At 40.6% G+C, this 15631-nt stretch overlaps 1 protein-coding gene across 5 annotated transcripts in view; it reads right to left on the reverse strand.

The window, feature by feature from the left end:
• The window catches only part of LOC140464730 (transmembrane channel-like protein 7), a 102371-nt gene that overhangs the window by 51243 nt on the left and 35497 nt on the right, over positions 1–15631 (reverse strand). For 4 of the 5 annotated variants that reach the window (XM_072560197.1, XM_072560198.1, XM_072560201.1 and 1 more), the window contains 2 exons: positions 11545–11627; positions 580–725 (listed from right to left, as the gene is read on the reverse strand). The exons of the other annotated variant lie outside the window; for it this stretch is intronic. In XM_072560197.1, coding sequence (XP_072416298.1) covers positions 580–725; positions 11545–11627 — 229 coding nt within the window. The remainder of the gene's footprint in view (positions 1–579; positions 726–11544; positions 11628–15631) is intronic. 5 annotated transcript variants of the gene reach the window in all.

Raw genomic sequence — 15631 nt, forward strand, 5'->3', positions numbered from 1 at the left:
GATAGATAGATTTCTGATCTCTCAGGGAATCAAGGGATGTGGGATCCATTGGCAAAGTGGAGCTAAAGCGCAAAATCATCCATGACTTTGTTGAATGGCACAGCAGCCTTGATGGGTTGTATGGTCTACTCTTGCTCCTATTTCGTGTTTAACTTTTGCATAATGGTTGATCGTTACCTGCACAGGGCTTATTACTTTACTATAGATACTGGGCAAATTATGGCAGTTAGAAGAGGAAAATCGATTTTATTCTAAATCAGCTGGTTCTTAAAAAGCAAATACCCAAAAGATTCTATCACACTTACTAAACTGATTAATTTAAATATGGTCAAATTGAGGAAGGGTTACTCCAAAGTAATGTAAAACAAATCATTATTTAACCAAGACACCTACCTGTAAACAAGAACATAGAAGATTAAGAAAACAGTTGAGTGAAAACAGTAATGCCAAAGGCAAATGGTCAGGATTTCTAAAGGATATTACTTAAAAATTGAACACATGGGAGTACAATGCAGATTGCTATTTTACACAAGGATTGAATATCAAATTTAGAGCTGGAAGAGGAACTGAAACAATTACCTTTTCACTACCCAGAATAAACTCAGTAGGATATAGAAGCAGGTTGCCATGAAGTATGCAAGTGATAGGTTATAGTGAAAATGGTCAGAACTCAAATGATCAATTCTATAAAATCCATAAAATAGATATGTCTGCTCCAAAAATCCCTAAAAAAAAGCAGAAAATAAACAATAAATGGAGAAGAGATACTCAAAAACAGGCCATTCAAAGAAACAAAAAAGCTTGTGCCTCAATTATGCATTTCAAATGTAGCACTTACAGTTTCATATGGAATTGGGAGATGCAGGTGATGAGCTACACAAATTAGGAAAGCATTTTACCTGGTCTCTCTGTTGGCAAATACTTTAAAACTATTTTTAGTTCACAATGTTAAGTTGTATAATACCAAATAATTTCTTGCAAAAGTAAAATACATCAGGTGTTTGAAATTTCAAATGTAAACCAAAACTGTACATGGAGCAATTGTAATGAAGTGGATGAATTAATTGATTTAAATACTTTTTTTATCATTGGGATGACATGATTGCATAGCGAGCAAGGATGGAAAATAGAAAAGCAGGAGTATTTAATTTTTGAGAAGGATAGACAAAACAGGAAAAAAAAGTGAGGTAGCCTATCCGGTTAAAGAGGAAATCATATTAAAAAGGAAGCATATTAACAATACTGGTAAAGTGAAATCTGTATAGGTCAAGCTTAGATTCACCAAGAGCCAGATAGCAATCATGGCAGCAGTATACAGACTCCCAAACAGTGGCGGTAATGTTTAGGTAGGTAATGAACAGGAAGTTAGAGATAAAGCAGTAAAGTATTTCTATAATTTTGATCTTCAATCTAGAGATATATTAGGCAAATCAAATCAGTAACAATACAGTAAAAGAGGAATTCCTGGAATGTGTACAGGATGATTTTGAGGATCAATATAGTAAAGGACCAACTAGAAAACAGGCCAACATAATAAAACAAAGAACTACAGATGCTGGAAATCTGAAACACACAAAAACAGAAATTGCTGGAGAAACTCAGCAGGTCTGGCAACATTTGTGGAGAGAAATCAGAGTTGACGATAATTCAATTCCGAAGAAGAGTCACTAGACTTGAAACATTAATTCTGTTTTCTCTTCACAGACGCTACCAGACCTGCTGAGTTTCTCCAGCAATTTCTATTTCTTAAAGAACAGACCGTCTGAGACTGGTTTCTGTGTAATCAGAAAGATGGATTGTGATGTAGTTGATTCTGACACTAAGGTCTGGAATTTAAAGAAAACTACAACTTTATGAGGCGGGATGGGACCATTCGCCACAGCAGATTCGCCGCTGACGATTAGCCACTGCCCGTTGACCATCAAGGACGCTTAGCCACCGCCCATTGGCCACTGAAGACGATTCGACACCGCAAGTAAGTCATATATTTTGAATATTGGTGGTATATAAAATTGTTGTTATATTGGTTAAGGTACTGTTTGCGTTGTTTCTACAACAGACATGGCAGTAGCCGAAGGGCACCTTTGTTTCCCCATGATATGTGGTCGGTCTATGAGACAGCAATAAACGATGAAGATCGCACAAATAATCACACTGAAGCCGCTCATCGGAGAATTGCTTTTGAACTCGGAGCTCACCACCCAACCATATGGAAATGTATTGGAACATTAATGAAAGTGCAAAAGGGGTGTGATTTATATATGAAACAGCTGACACAAATAAAGCTCAAAAAGTATCGAGCTGCAGATGATAGAATAAAAAAAATTGTTCTTGAATACAGTGAAAGAGATCGTTTGGAATATCTGAGAGGAATAGCGCATAACTATCAAATGAACTGAAATTTCATTGTTTAACATTAATGTGAGATTTTACTGCCATTATAAAGATTTTTAAAATATATTTCCTTTTCCTGGTTAAAGTTTGTAACTCATTTTTATATATATAAATGATATTTATTTTACCTCCTTTTTTTAATCAATATGTAGTATGTAGTTGTATAAATAAAGAGGACTGAGAAGTATGAAAGAACAAGCGGGAGGGAAAATAATCAGTACATATATATACTTCCGGTGGCGAATAGTCTCCAGAGGTCAAATGACCCCAGTGGAGAAACGCTGGTGGAGAACCAGCAGTGGATAATCATCAGCGGTGAATCTGCCATGGGGAATCGTCACCAACCCGTATGAGGCTGGAGCTGGCAGTGATAAATTGGCAAATGCTACTTAAAGGAATAAAAATAGGTAGGCAATGAAAAACATTTAAAGAAATGAAAGGCAATGAAAAACATTTGTGGGCGGCACGGTGGCACAGTGGTTAGCACTGCTGCCTCACAGCGCCAGAGACCCGGGTTCAATTCCCGCCTCAGGCAACTGACTGTGTGGAGTTTGCACATTCTCCCCGTGTCTGCGTGGGTTTCCTCTGGGTGCTCCGGTTTCCTTCCACAGTCCAAAGATGTGCAGGTCAGGTGAATTGGCCATGCTAAATTGCCGGTAGTGTTAGGTAAGGGGTAGATGTAGGGGTATGGGTGGGTTGCGCTTCGGCGGGGCAGTGTGGACTTGTTGGGCCGAAGGGCCTGTTTCCACACTGTAAGTAATCTAATCTAATCAAGTATATGGAGGAACTACAACAACTATTCATTCCAGTCTGACACAAAAGTGAAATGGAAAAGGTGGCACAACCACAGCTAACAGGGAAACTCGGGATGGTATTATATCCAAGAAAGGGGCATACAATTGGGCCAAAACCAAAGCAAAGACGTGAGAATTGGGAACATTTCAGGTTTCAGCAAAAAAATGGCAAAGGAATTAATTAGAAGGGAAAATATAGTCCAAGAGCAAGCATGCAGGGAACATGTAAACTGATAGTTAAAAGCTTCTATAGGTACATGAAGAGAAAAAGATCAGTTAAGATAAATCTAGGTCCCTAATCGTCAAAAACACGGCAGGTTATATTGGAGAACAAAAGATGGCAGACCAATTACATACATATTTTGGTTCTCTCCTCACAAAGGAGAACAAGGAAACACTACATGGAGTAAATAAAGGAAAATCAGTATTACTAAAGAGATTATGTTGGGAAGTTGATATGATTAAAAATCAATAAATGACTTAGGCCCAATAATCTACATCCGAGAATATTAAGAAAGTGGCCTTAGAAATAGTGGATGCATTGGTAGTCATCTTCCAAGATTCTGTAGGAACAGTTCTTATTGATTGTAGGATAGCCAATGTAACCCCACTGTTTAAAAAAAAGAGGTAGAACAAAATAGGGAATTATAGACCAGTTAGCATGACATTGGTACAGGGAAATATGCCAGAGCCCATTGTAAAATATTTAATAGCAGAGAAAACAGTGACAGAATTGAACAGTCAGCATGGATTTATAAAAGAGAAATCACACTTGACAAATCTACTGGAATTTTTCAAGGATACAAGAGTTGATAACAAGAAACCAGTGGATGTATTTTACTTGGATTTTCAGAAGGTTTTTGCTCTGGTCCCACATAAGAGATCAGCATGTAAAATTAAAGTGCATGGGATTGGGGGATGTGGTTGAGTTGAGGCCAAAATATTAAATGTTTTCAAGAATGAGTCAGAGTCAGTTTTCCGGCTAAAGGGATCAAACGGCATGGGGAGAGAGTGGGAACAAGATACTGAGTTGGATGATTAGACCCGTTTGTACTGAATAGTGGAGCAGGCTCAAATGGCCTACTCATCCTATTTTCTATGTTTATAAGTGCTAGAAATGTTCAGCAGAATACACTGGCAGAACTTGTGGAGTCAGAAGCAGGATTAACGTTTCAGGTCAATGACCTTTCATCAGAATTGGCCTCCACTCTATCACAGATCTTCTCATTTAATATTTATGCACTCCTCCTCCCCATGCACTCCTCCTCAGCATTCGACTGTCTTAAAATAAACTCTTTAATCTCCAATTCACAGAACTATAGAAGCATACAAAACAAAAGGGTCCCTTTGGCTAATCAGTTCTGCATGGACAAAAGCTACTCTCAATCTATATTAGTTGCACTTTCCCGCAATTAGCCTGAAGGGCTTTTGCCCGAAACATCGATTCTCCTGCTCCTCAGATGCTGCCTGACCTGCTGTGCTTTTCCAGCAACACATTCTTGACACTGTCATTTCAAGTGCTCATCCAAATACATTTTAAAGGATATGAGTTTTTCCACCTCAACTACACCACCCCAACCTTGCATTCCAGATTCCCAACATTCTCCAGGTCAAATCTCCTCAAACCTCCGGCTTTTCATTTTAAACGTATGCCCCCCGACCTCCCTTGTTAGTTGTTCTTCAACTAAAAGGAATTGTTGCTTTCCAAGCACCCTGTCTATACTTCTCATAATCTTATACATATCTATCAGATTTCTCTGTTCTAAAGAAAACAGTTCTAAGACCAGTTCGGTTCTGAGAGCTCAATATCTTGAAACATAAACAATTTCTTGACAAAGATACTACACAACATGCTAAATTTTTCAAGAGTTATTTGTTCAGACACAAACGACTAACTGGTTTTATCCTATTCCAAGACCAAATTAACCGACTTTAACTATCATCCACGTGCCTATCCAAGAGTCACTTAATGTCCCTAATGTATTGACTCTACTATCAGCGCTGGTAGTGCATTCCACATACCTACCACACTGTGTGTAAAGAACTGACCTCTGACATCTCCCCTAAACACCTTCCTCCAATCACCTTAAATGCCCCCTCGTGATAGCCATTTCTGCCCTCGGAAAAAGTCTCTGGCTATCGACTCTATCTATGCCTCACATCATCTTGTACACCTCTATCAAGTCACCTCTCATCTTTCTTTGCGCCAATTAGAAAAGCCCTAGCTCCATCAACCTTTCTTCATAACACATGCCCTCTCCAGGCAGCATCTTGGTAAATCTCCTCTGCACCCTCCTAGCATGAAGCGACCAGATCTGCACACAGTACTCAAAGTGTGGTCTAACTGGGTCTATATACAGCTGCAGCATAATCTCGCGACTTGTAAACTCAATCCCCCTGATAAAGAAACCCAACATACCATACGCCTTCTTAACAACTCTACCATCTTGGGTGGCAACTTTGAGGGATCTATGGACATGGACCCCAAGATCCCTCTGGTCCTCTACACTGACAAGAATTTGGGGGCAGCACTGTAGCTCAGTGGTTAGCACTGCTGCCTCACAGCACAAAGGTCCCAGTTTCGGGTGACTGTCAGTGTGGAGTTTGCACATTCTCCCTGTGTCTGTGTGGGTTTCCTCCCACAGTCCAAAGATGTGCAGGTTAGGTGAATTAGCCATGCTAAATTGCCTGTAGTGTTCAGTGCATTAGTCAGGGGTAAATATAGGGGAATGGGTCTGGGTGGGTTGCTCTTCGGAGGATTGGTGTGGACTTGTTGGGCCAAAGGGCCTGTTTCCGCAATGTAGGGAATCTAATCTAATCTAATCCCGCCTTTAACCCTGTATTCTACATTCAAATTCAACCTTCCAAACTGAATCACTTCACACTTTTCCAGGCTGAACTCCATCTGCCACTTATCTGCCCAGCTCTGCATCCTGTTAATGTCCTGTCACAACCTACAACAGCCATCCACACTATCCACAACTCCACCAAACTTTGTGTCATTGGCAAACTTACCAACCCACCCTTCCTCTTTCTCATCCAAGTCATTTATAAAAATCACAAAGAGCAGAGGTCCCTGAACAGACCACTGTGGAACACCACTGGTCACTGGTACTTTCCAAATACGACCACCCTCTGTCTTCTATGAGCCAGCAAATTCTGTATCCAGGGAGCCAAATGTCCCTATCTCCCATGTCTTCTCACTTTCTGAATGAGTCTTCCATGAGGAACCTTATCAAATGCCTTGCTAAAATCTATATACACCACATCCACTGCTCTATCTTCATCAATGTGTTTTGTCACATCCTCAAAGAATTCAATAAGGCTTGTGAGGCGTGACCCGCCCCTGACAAAGCCTTGCTGACTATCTCCAATCAAGCTACGTATTTTCAAATAATCATAAATCCTGTCTCTCAGAATCCTCTTCAATAATTTCCCCACCACTGACCTAAGACTGACTGGTATGTAATTCCCAGGTTTATCCCTATTCCCTTTCTTGAACAAGGGAATTACATTTACCACCCTCCAATAATCTGCTACTATTCCATTGTTCGTGATTACCAAGAGGATCAAAGGTTACTGGGAGAAAGCAGGAGAATGGCTTTGAAAAAAAACTTATCAGCCATGGATTGAATGGTGGAGCAGACTTGATGGGCCAAATGGCCTAATTTCTGCTCTTATGTCCTATGGTCTATGGTGCTATGATGGGCAACACTGTAAACATAGAACATTACAGTATAGTATGGGCCATTCGGCCCTCAATTTTGCGTCAGCCTATGAAATTAATCTGTTGCCCATCTAACCTATACCATTCCATTATTATCCATAGGTGTGTCCAAGGAGAAAGTGAGAACTGCAGATGCTGGAGATCAGAATCAAGAATGTAATGCTGGAAAAGCACAGCAGATCAGGCAGCATCCAAGGAGCAGGAGAATTGACGTTTCAGGCATAAACCCTTCATCAGCAAAGTCCTTCAAGGGCTTATGCCTGAAACGTTGATTCTCCAGGTCCTCGGATGCTGTCTGACCTGCTGTGCTGTTCCAGCACTACACTCTCAACATATGTATGTCCAATGCCCATTTAAATGCCCTTGCCATCAGCAAGTCTACTACTGTTGCAGGCAGGCTGTTCACGCCCCTACTACTCTAGGTAAAGAAATCTATCACCACTCAATTTAAAGCTATGTCCCCTCATGTTAGCCTTCACCATTCAAAAGGCTCTCACTGTCCACCCTAGGTAACCCACTGATTATCATATATGTTTTGATTAAGTCACCTCTCAACTTTCTTCTCTCCAAACGAAAACAGCCTCAGTTCCCTCAGCCTTTCCTCGTAAAACCTTCCTTCCATACCAGGCAACATCCTAGTAAATCTCCTCTGAACCCTTTCCAAAGCTTCCACATCCTTCCTATGAGGTGACTAGAACTGGACCCAATACTCCAAGAGCAGCCACACCAGAGTTTTGAACAGGTGCAGCATGACCATGTAGTTCCGAAACTCAATCCCCCTACCAATAAATGCTTACACACCATGTGCCTTCTTAATAACCCAATCGAACTGGGGGGACAACTTTCAGGGATCTATGCAACTGGACACCGAGATCTCTCTGTTCATCTACACTGCCAAGAATTTTACCATTTGCCTAGTACTCTGCATTCCTGTTACTTCTTCCAAAATGAACTACCTCACACTTTTCCACATTAAACTCTATTTGCCACTTCTCAGCCCAGCTCTGCATCTTATCTATGTCCCTCTGTAACCCACAACATCCTTCAGCACTCGCCACAACTTAGCGTCATCCACAAACTTACTAATCCATCCTTCTACACCCACATCCAGATCATTTATATAAATGACAAACAGCAATGGCCCCAAAACAGATCCATGCAGCACAGCACTGTAACTAAGCTCCAGGATGAACAGTTCCAATCAACCACCACCCTTTGTCTTCTTTCAGCTAGCCAATTTCTGATCCGAACTGCTAAATCACCTTCAATCCCGAAACTCCGTATTTTGTGCAATAGTCTACCGTGTGGAACCTTATCAAATGCCTTACTGAAGTACACTTCACTGTGTTCATGTACTTTTGTACATGTGACAATAAACCTAATTCTAACTTTATATTAGAATTGCTTTTAAAGACGTTTTAGCTATTGGAAGAAATAAATATTCTTCCTTATCTTCCATAATAAGTCATTAGAGAAGTTGGAAGACTTTTTAGTGACAAGCAAGTGTTTAGGTTATTAGCAAATAATGGAGCGTAGCTGGCAAATGTTTGGGAGTAGTATAACTATCAGAAGCATTGTAAAATCCCAAAGACAGATGATGGAGGTATCTAGGAGACAGCATGAGATTCCGGGAGGACCTGGTGCTGTCCATAGTGTTATCCATCATTGATTGTATATTTACTGGGTTGGATGTACAGATTCTGTCTTCATTCACAGGATGAGAGCAGCGCTGGCTAGGCAGCATTTATTGCCCATCCTTAACTGCCCAGAGAGCAATTAAAAGTCAACCATATTGCTGTGGGTCTGGGGTCACACATAGGCCAGATCAGGTAAGGAAGGCAGTTTCCTTCCCTAAAGGACATTAGTGAACCAGATGTGTTTTTCTGACAATGAGGTCATGGTCATCATTATACTCTTAATTCCAGATTTTTATTGAATTCAAATCACACCATATGTCATGACGGGATTCAAACTCAAGTCCCCAGAACATTATTTGGGATTCTGGATTAACGGTCAAGCAATAATACCATCAGACCATTGTCTCCCCCTGTAGGGGGATATGGTTAACAATGACATCAATGTTACATACAATTACTATAATGCGAATGATGTAAAAATGTTGTATTCATCTGGGGAAAGTTAGAGTGTCTAAGCTGTAATTAAGACGGCAACTGGGTCCCACCTGAAAGCCAGATTCAGAGTGGTTTCTGGAATCTTCCACATATGCGCTAATAGAGCTTTGAATAAAGATCACTTGTACTGCTGAACATAGAACTCAAGACTCCTCTTTGGTATTTTTCCCTACAATCATTAAATCTGGAGAAATTAGATTTTATGCTTTTGAAAATAAATTGTCAGGACCAGATTGTTTCATAATAATTACAATTATTATAATTATAATTGTAATGAGATGAATAGACAAAGGACAGTCAGTGGACATCATCTATTTGGATTTTCAGAAGGCTTTTGACAAGGTACTACACAGGACCCTGCTAAGCAAGACAGGATTGACTGATTCACAGATGGCATAGAATAGGGATAAAAAGGTCATTTTCATGATTGCAGCTGACCAATTATGGAGTTCCACAAGGGCTCATTTTGGGACCACAACGAATATGTTGAGGTTGTACAGGACGTTGGTGATGCCTCTACTGGAGTACTGTGTAAGTTCTGGTCGCCCTGCTACAGGAAGGATATTATTAAATTGGAGAAGGTTCAGAAAATATTTACCAGAATGTTGCCAGGAATGGAAGGTTTGAGTTACAAAATAAGCTGGATGGGCTGCAATGTCTTTCACTGGATCACAGGAAGGTGAGTGGTGACCTTAGACATTTATAAAATCATAAGGGGTATAAATAAGGTGAATAGCAAGGGTCCTTTCCTTGGGTGGGAGTTCAAAATCAGGTGACAATGACATGAGGGGCAACCTTTTTTACACAGAGTGATTTGTGTGTGGACTGAACTGTCAGAGGAAATGATGGATGCAGGTACAGTTACAACATTTAAAAGACATTTGGATAAGTACAAGAATAGGAAAGGTTTGGAAGGATATGGGCCAGGATCAGGCAAGTGGGACTAGTTTAGTTTAGGAACATGGTCAGCGTGGACTAGTTGGACTGAATGGTCTATAACAATGCTGTATGACATTGACTCTATGACTTTATTCACGTTATACTTGAACAATCTGGAAAAAGGAGCTGAGGGCATTAAGTCTGCAGATGACATAAAGATCGTGGAAGGTTAGGCAGTGCTGACGAAGGAGGTAGGTTACAGAAGGACTTGGCAAGCTGGGAGAAGGTACAAAGAAGTGGCAGATAGAATGCAAAGTAGGAAAGTGAGAGATTATGCACTTTGGTCAGAGGAATAGAAGGGCAGACTATTTTCTAAATAGGGAAAGGCTTCAGAAGTCAAACACAAAAGGACTGGGACTCCTAGTTTAGGATTCCCTTAAGGTTAACAAGCAAGTTCAGCGGGCAGTTAGGAAAGCAAATGCAATAAATATATAAGTTATTTCACTGAGCTTGAAGGCTTGTTTTCAGAAGTTTCATCACCATACTTGGTAATATCATCAGTGAGAGAAACCAAGAGCTATAAATAGAGAGGCGGGACATACCACCAACACTTCACCAGAGACTCTCACTGATGATATTACCTAGTATGGTGACAAAACGTCTGAAAACAAACCTTCCAGTTCAGCGAGCAAACTTACATCCAGAACCTCAACATGAGCTACAAATCTTCTCAAAAATCACTAAGGCAAATGTAATGTTAGCATTCGTTTCCAGAGGGCTACAATACAAGAGCAGTGATATTCTGCTGATGCTGTATTAGGTTTTGGACAGATCGCATTTGGAATACAGAGGAACCTCAATAATCCGAAGGACACGGGCAGGGAGTATTTTGTTTGGTTAATCAAATTCCAGATAATCGAATGCCAGATAATATTGTTTAGCCAAGCATCAGGACCTTGCAATCTTGCCTGATAATCCAATACTCGGATAATCGAATGCTGGATAATCGAGGTTCCTCTGTACTGAGAGTAGTCTTGGGACCTTTAACTGAGGACAGATGTACTGGCCTTGGATAGGTCTAGAGAAGGTTTACAAGAACTATCTCGGGAATAAAGGCCCTGTCATATGAGTAGCTGTTGTCAGTTCTTGATGGAGTTTAGAAGGATAAGAGGGCTTCTCATTGAAATGTATAGAATATTGACAGGCCTGGATACAGAGCAAGTGGAGAAGATGTTTCCACTAGCAGGAGAGACTAGAAACCAAGGTCAGAGCCTCACAGAGAAAGGACGATCCTTTAGAACTGACATGAGGAGGAATCTTTTCAACCCAAAGTTGGCGAATCTGTGGAACCCATTGCTCCAGAAGGCTGTGGAGACCACGTCTTTGAGAGTCTTCAACACGGAGCAAGACAGGTTTTTAATTAGTAAGGTTTATAGGGAGAAGTCCAGAGAATGGGATTGAGCATCATTACCAGCCATGATCAAACGGCCAGTCAGACTCAGTGGGCTGACTGGCCTAATTCTCCTCCCATATCTTATGGAAGTTAGGATAACTTTGGATAATTACATTCTCAAGACATTTCTAAACTTCTACCATACAATTATCTGAAAATACTTACTGTTCCTGAGAAAAGATTAATCACATAACTATAGAAAAGGACAAGCTTGGTTTTAGGTTGTTCATACACTGTGCACTCTTGAGCTATGAAAAAGAAACATAATAAAAGGTAAGATTTCCAATGAAAGGCCAAACTTCACCAAGGAATATTGTTAATTGCAACAATTTGTACTTAAGAACACATAGAGGTATCAAAGAAAGTGAACGCCACAAAGCAAGATGCTTCCTCAGAGAGGAAAATTAATAAAATCAAATTGTGTAACAACTCAAGAAATGTACTCATTGGACCCTAGCGTTATATGCTTAGATTTTTTTGGCCAACTCTATGAAGTCAGGAAATAGGAAAGGAACTAGATTTTTTTTTACACGTAATAAGCTCATTGTGCAATTTGGTTGTGACGTTCACATTTAATCCAAGGTTTTATATATGCTCATTTACTTGTTGCTTACAGTTTCACAGAATCTAACATAAACATGTTAATTAACTTTTAATAATGTGATTAGATTAGATTAGATTCCCTACAGTGTGGAAACAGGCTCTTCGGCCCAACCAGTCCACACCGAACCTCCGAACAGTAACCCACCCAGACCCATTTCCCCTCTGACTAATGCACCTAACACTATGGGAAATTTAGCATGGCCAATTCACTTGACTTGCACACCTTTGGATTTTGGGAAGAAACCGGAGCACCCGGAGGAAACCCACGCAGACACGGGGAGAATGTGCAAACTCCACACAGACAGTTGCCTGAGACTGGAATTGAACTTGGGACCTTGGTACTGTGAGGCAGCAGTGCTAACCACTGTGCCACCGTGCTGCCCAAAATGGTACGCTGCCTCCTTGAACTGCTGCATTCGCTGGAGTACCAGTAAAACCACAGTGCTGTTAGACCGGGAGTTCCAGAATTTTGTCATCACCAACTGGAAGAAACCTATTAATTCATAAACAACATTCTCACCAGCGTAAAGTTCACCAAGGAAGAGAACAACAACCAACTTCCCTTCCGGCTCGTAATGGTTGAACACAAGGCCAACAGTGAGCTCCACATAAGCGTATACAGGAAGGCCACCCACACAGATCAAGTACTCAATTACAACAGCAACCATCCTAACACCCACAAACGAAGCTGCATCAGAACACTGTTCAAATGAGCCGCAACACACTGAGAACACCTGAGCTACGCAAAACCGAAGAACATCACCTATATGGCGTCTTCAAAAACAACAGCTACCCAAAAAGCGTAGTCTGCCAGTATCTACACAACAGACCACAACAGGAAGACATAACATGTCCGAATACATTGGTCACCCTGCCATACATCAAGAACAAATTGAAAATGACCACCAGCCTACTCCAGCCCCTATGTATCATGGTAGCCCATAAATCAACAGTTACTGATGAATATAAAGGACTCTATACTCACAACTAACAGAAGCAACATTTTATACAAAATGCCATGTCAAGACTACCACAAACAGAACATAGGGCAAACTGGAAGAAAACTAGCCATCAGGGTGTACGAACACCAACTAGCTACAAAGAGACATGATCAACAATCACTTATGCCCACTCACATGGACAAAGAAGGACACCAATTCAACAGGGACAATGTAACCAACCTAGGACAAGTCAAACAAAGACATGCACGTGAATTCCTGGAGGCCTGGTACTCAACCAAAAACTCCATTGACAAAAATGCAGATTAGACCCCATATACCAACCACTAAGGAATAAAACTGGAAATCATACTACCCACCTCAGCAAACCGACACACATAAATAGCAAGCAGGACAGAACACTATCACTTCACGAGAGGTGCACTGATAATGTTACTCAGTATGGTGACGAAACGTCTCCAAACAAACTTACCATCTCAGCAAGCAAGTCAACAACCTCATCCACAACCTGAGTTAAAAATCTTCAAGAATTTCAGAATTTTGTTCCGATGACAACGACGGAGCACCAAATCAAGAGGGCAGCTCACCACATTCAGACAGTATGAATTTTGAGGGGCATGAATTTATGGGATGTTATCCTGTTTGGAGAAACTCAGCAGGTCTGACAATATCTGTGAAGAGAAAACAGTTAACAGTTTGAAAAAAATGAAGGGTAACTGGACTCAAAACATTAATGCTGTTTTCTGTTCATAGATTCTGCCAGACCTGTTGAGTTGTTTCAGACCTAGCCTGGGATGACAACATCCCATAAGGAACAAAAAAACCTTTGAAAAAATCTACCATATGTACTTGAGTAATAGTTAAAAGTTTTGATTAGTTTTTAAGGTTAAATTTATGGGGTTGATCATTACATGAATACTAATTTTGAGGGGCTGAAATTCATGCCCATCAAAATTCATACTGTAACGTTAGCAGAAGCCTAACTGATCTCCAAACAAATAAAGAAACAAAACAATGAATTATAGTAATTCTGAAAACCCGGAACGGAATACAACAGCCAGCGGACTGGAAGACCGTGAGCAGAATGGAACAACCAGCAGACTGGAAAGCTGAAGCAGGATGTGATGGCAGGCACAATGACTCATCTTGATCTGTTATCTGTGAAGAACTAGGGTTGAGCTTTACATGAGATATATGGAAGATTCCAGGTTATTTGGCCAAAAATAGGAGGTCTACTTTTACATGAGATTGACTACTATTCAAGTACATTTGTTCCCCCCCCCCCCAGATCCGCGGGTATACATTCCAAGACCTACCACGGAAGCCTGAAATGGCAGATAGAAGTGATCTCATTCATTTAAATGAGAAACGTACCTTCCTGGCAGACCCCTGGTTCTTGGTTTCAGAAGGTGTATAAAATCATGAAGGGCATAGATATTATATTCCCTATAATATGTTCGGGCCACAGTAAACCATAGGTAATTGAAACCGCAGATACTGGACCTGCAGATGTAGTGGGGCACCCTGTATATACAGTACTTTTTAGAAACATCCACAATAAGCATAACCCTATCCATTATTTCAAAACAACCTTCAGCTTCAAAAATGATTTTTCTGTGCTTGCATCAGAGAAAAGGAAGAAAAACGTGAAAGTGAAAATACTAAGAATTTTTGGATTGGGGCATCATAGATTTCAACCTAAAGCAAAGAAAGCACATCAGCTGGGGAAACGGTGATGTGATAACATCATTGGTCTCGTAATCCTGACGTCAGATGCTGTGGTGGAATTTAAATTAAATTAATAAATGCCAGAATTAAAAACTAAACTTAGCAATAGTGACCAAAGAAGAATCAATTACACAGAAAAATTATTTAACCCACTAATGTGCTTGGTTAGGGTCATGGAAACAGGCCCTTTGGTCCAAACTGCTCCATGCACCATGGTGCCCACTCAGCTAGTTCCAACTGCCCGCATTTGGTCCACATATCCCTCTAAACTCTTCCCATCCATGTACTATCTAAATTTTTTTTAAATGTTGCTATTCTATCTGCCTCAACCACTTTCTCTGGCATCCCAGTTTATAAATGCATCCCTCTCTGCGTGAAGAAGTTGCCCCTCAGGTCTTTCTTAAATCTTTCCCCTCACCTGAAACCCATGCTCTCTAGCTTTCAATTCCCCATCCCTGGGAAAAAGATGGTATGGATTCATCGTATCTATGCCCCTCATGATTTTATACATCTTATGAAGGTCACCAGTCACTTCCCTACATTCCAAGGAGTAAAGTCTATCCTGGCCAATCTCTTCCTATAACTCAGGCCTACTAGTCCTGAAAAAATCCTCAAATTTTCTTTGCACTCTTTCCAGTTTAGCTATGTCTTTCCTATAACAGAGTGACCAAAACTGTACACAGTACACCAAGTGTGGCCTCACCAACAACTTATACAACTGTAACATAAAATCCCAACTCCTCTTCTCATTGCCTCAACTGATAAAGGCCAGCATGCTAAATTCCTTCTTTACCACTGTGTCGATCTATGACACTGCTTTCAAAGAACCATGTACTTGTACTACTAGTTCCACAACACTCCTCAGGACCTTATCATTTCTGTGTAAGTCTTACCTTGGTGTGACGTGCCAAAGTGCAAGACCTCACACTTATCTGTATTGCATTTGCCCACTTCCCTATTTA

The sequence above is a fragment of the Chiloscyllium punctatum genome, chromosome 40 (assembly GCF_047496795.1).
Source record: "Chiloscyllium punctatum isolate Juve2018m chromosome 40, sChiPun1.3, whole genome shotgun sequence".
Lineage (NCBI taxonomy): Eukaryota > Metazoa > Chordata > Chondrichthyes > Orectolobiformes > Hemiscylliidae > Chiloscyllium > Chiloscyllium punctatum.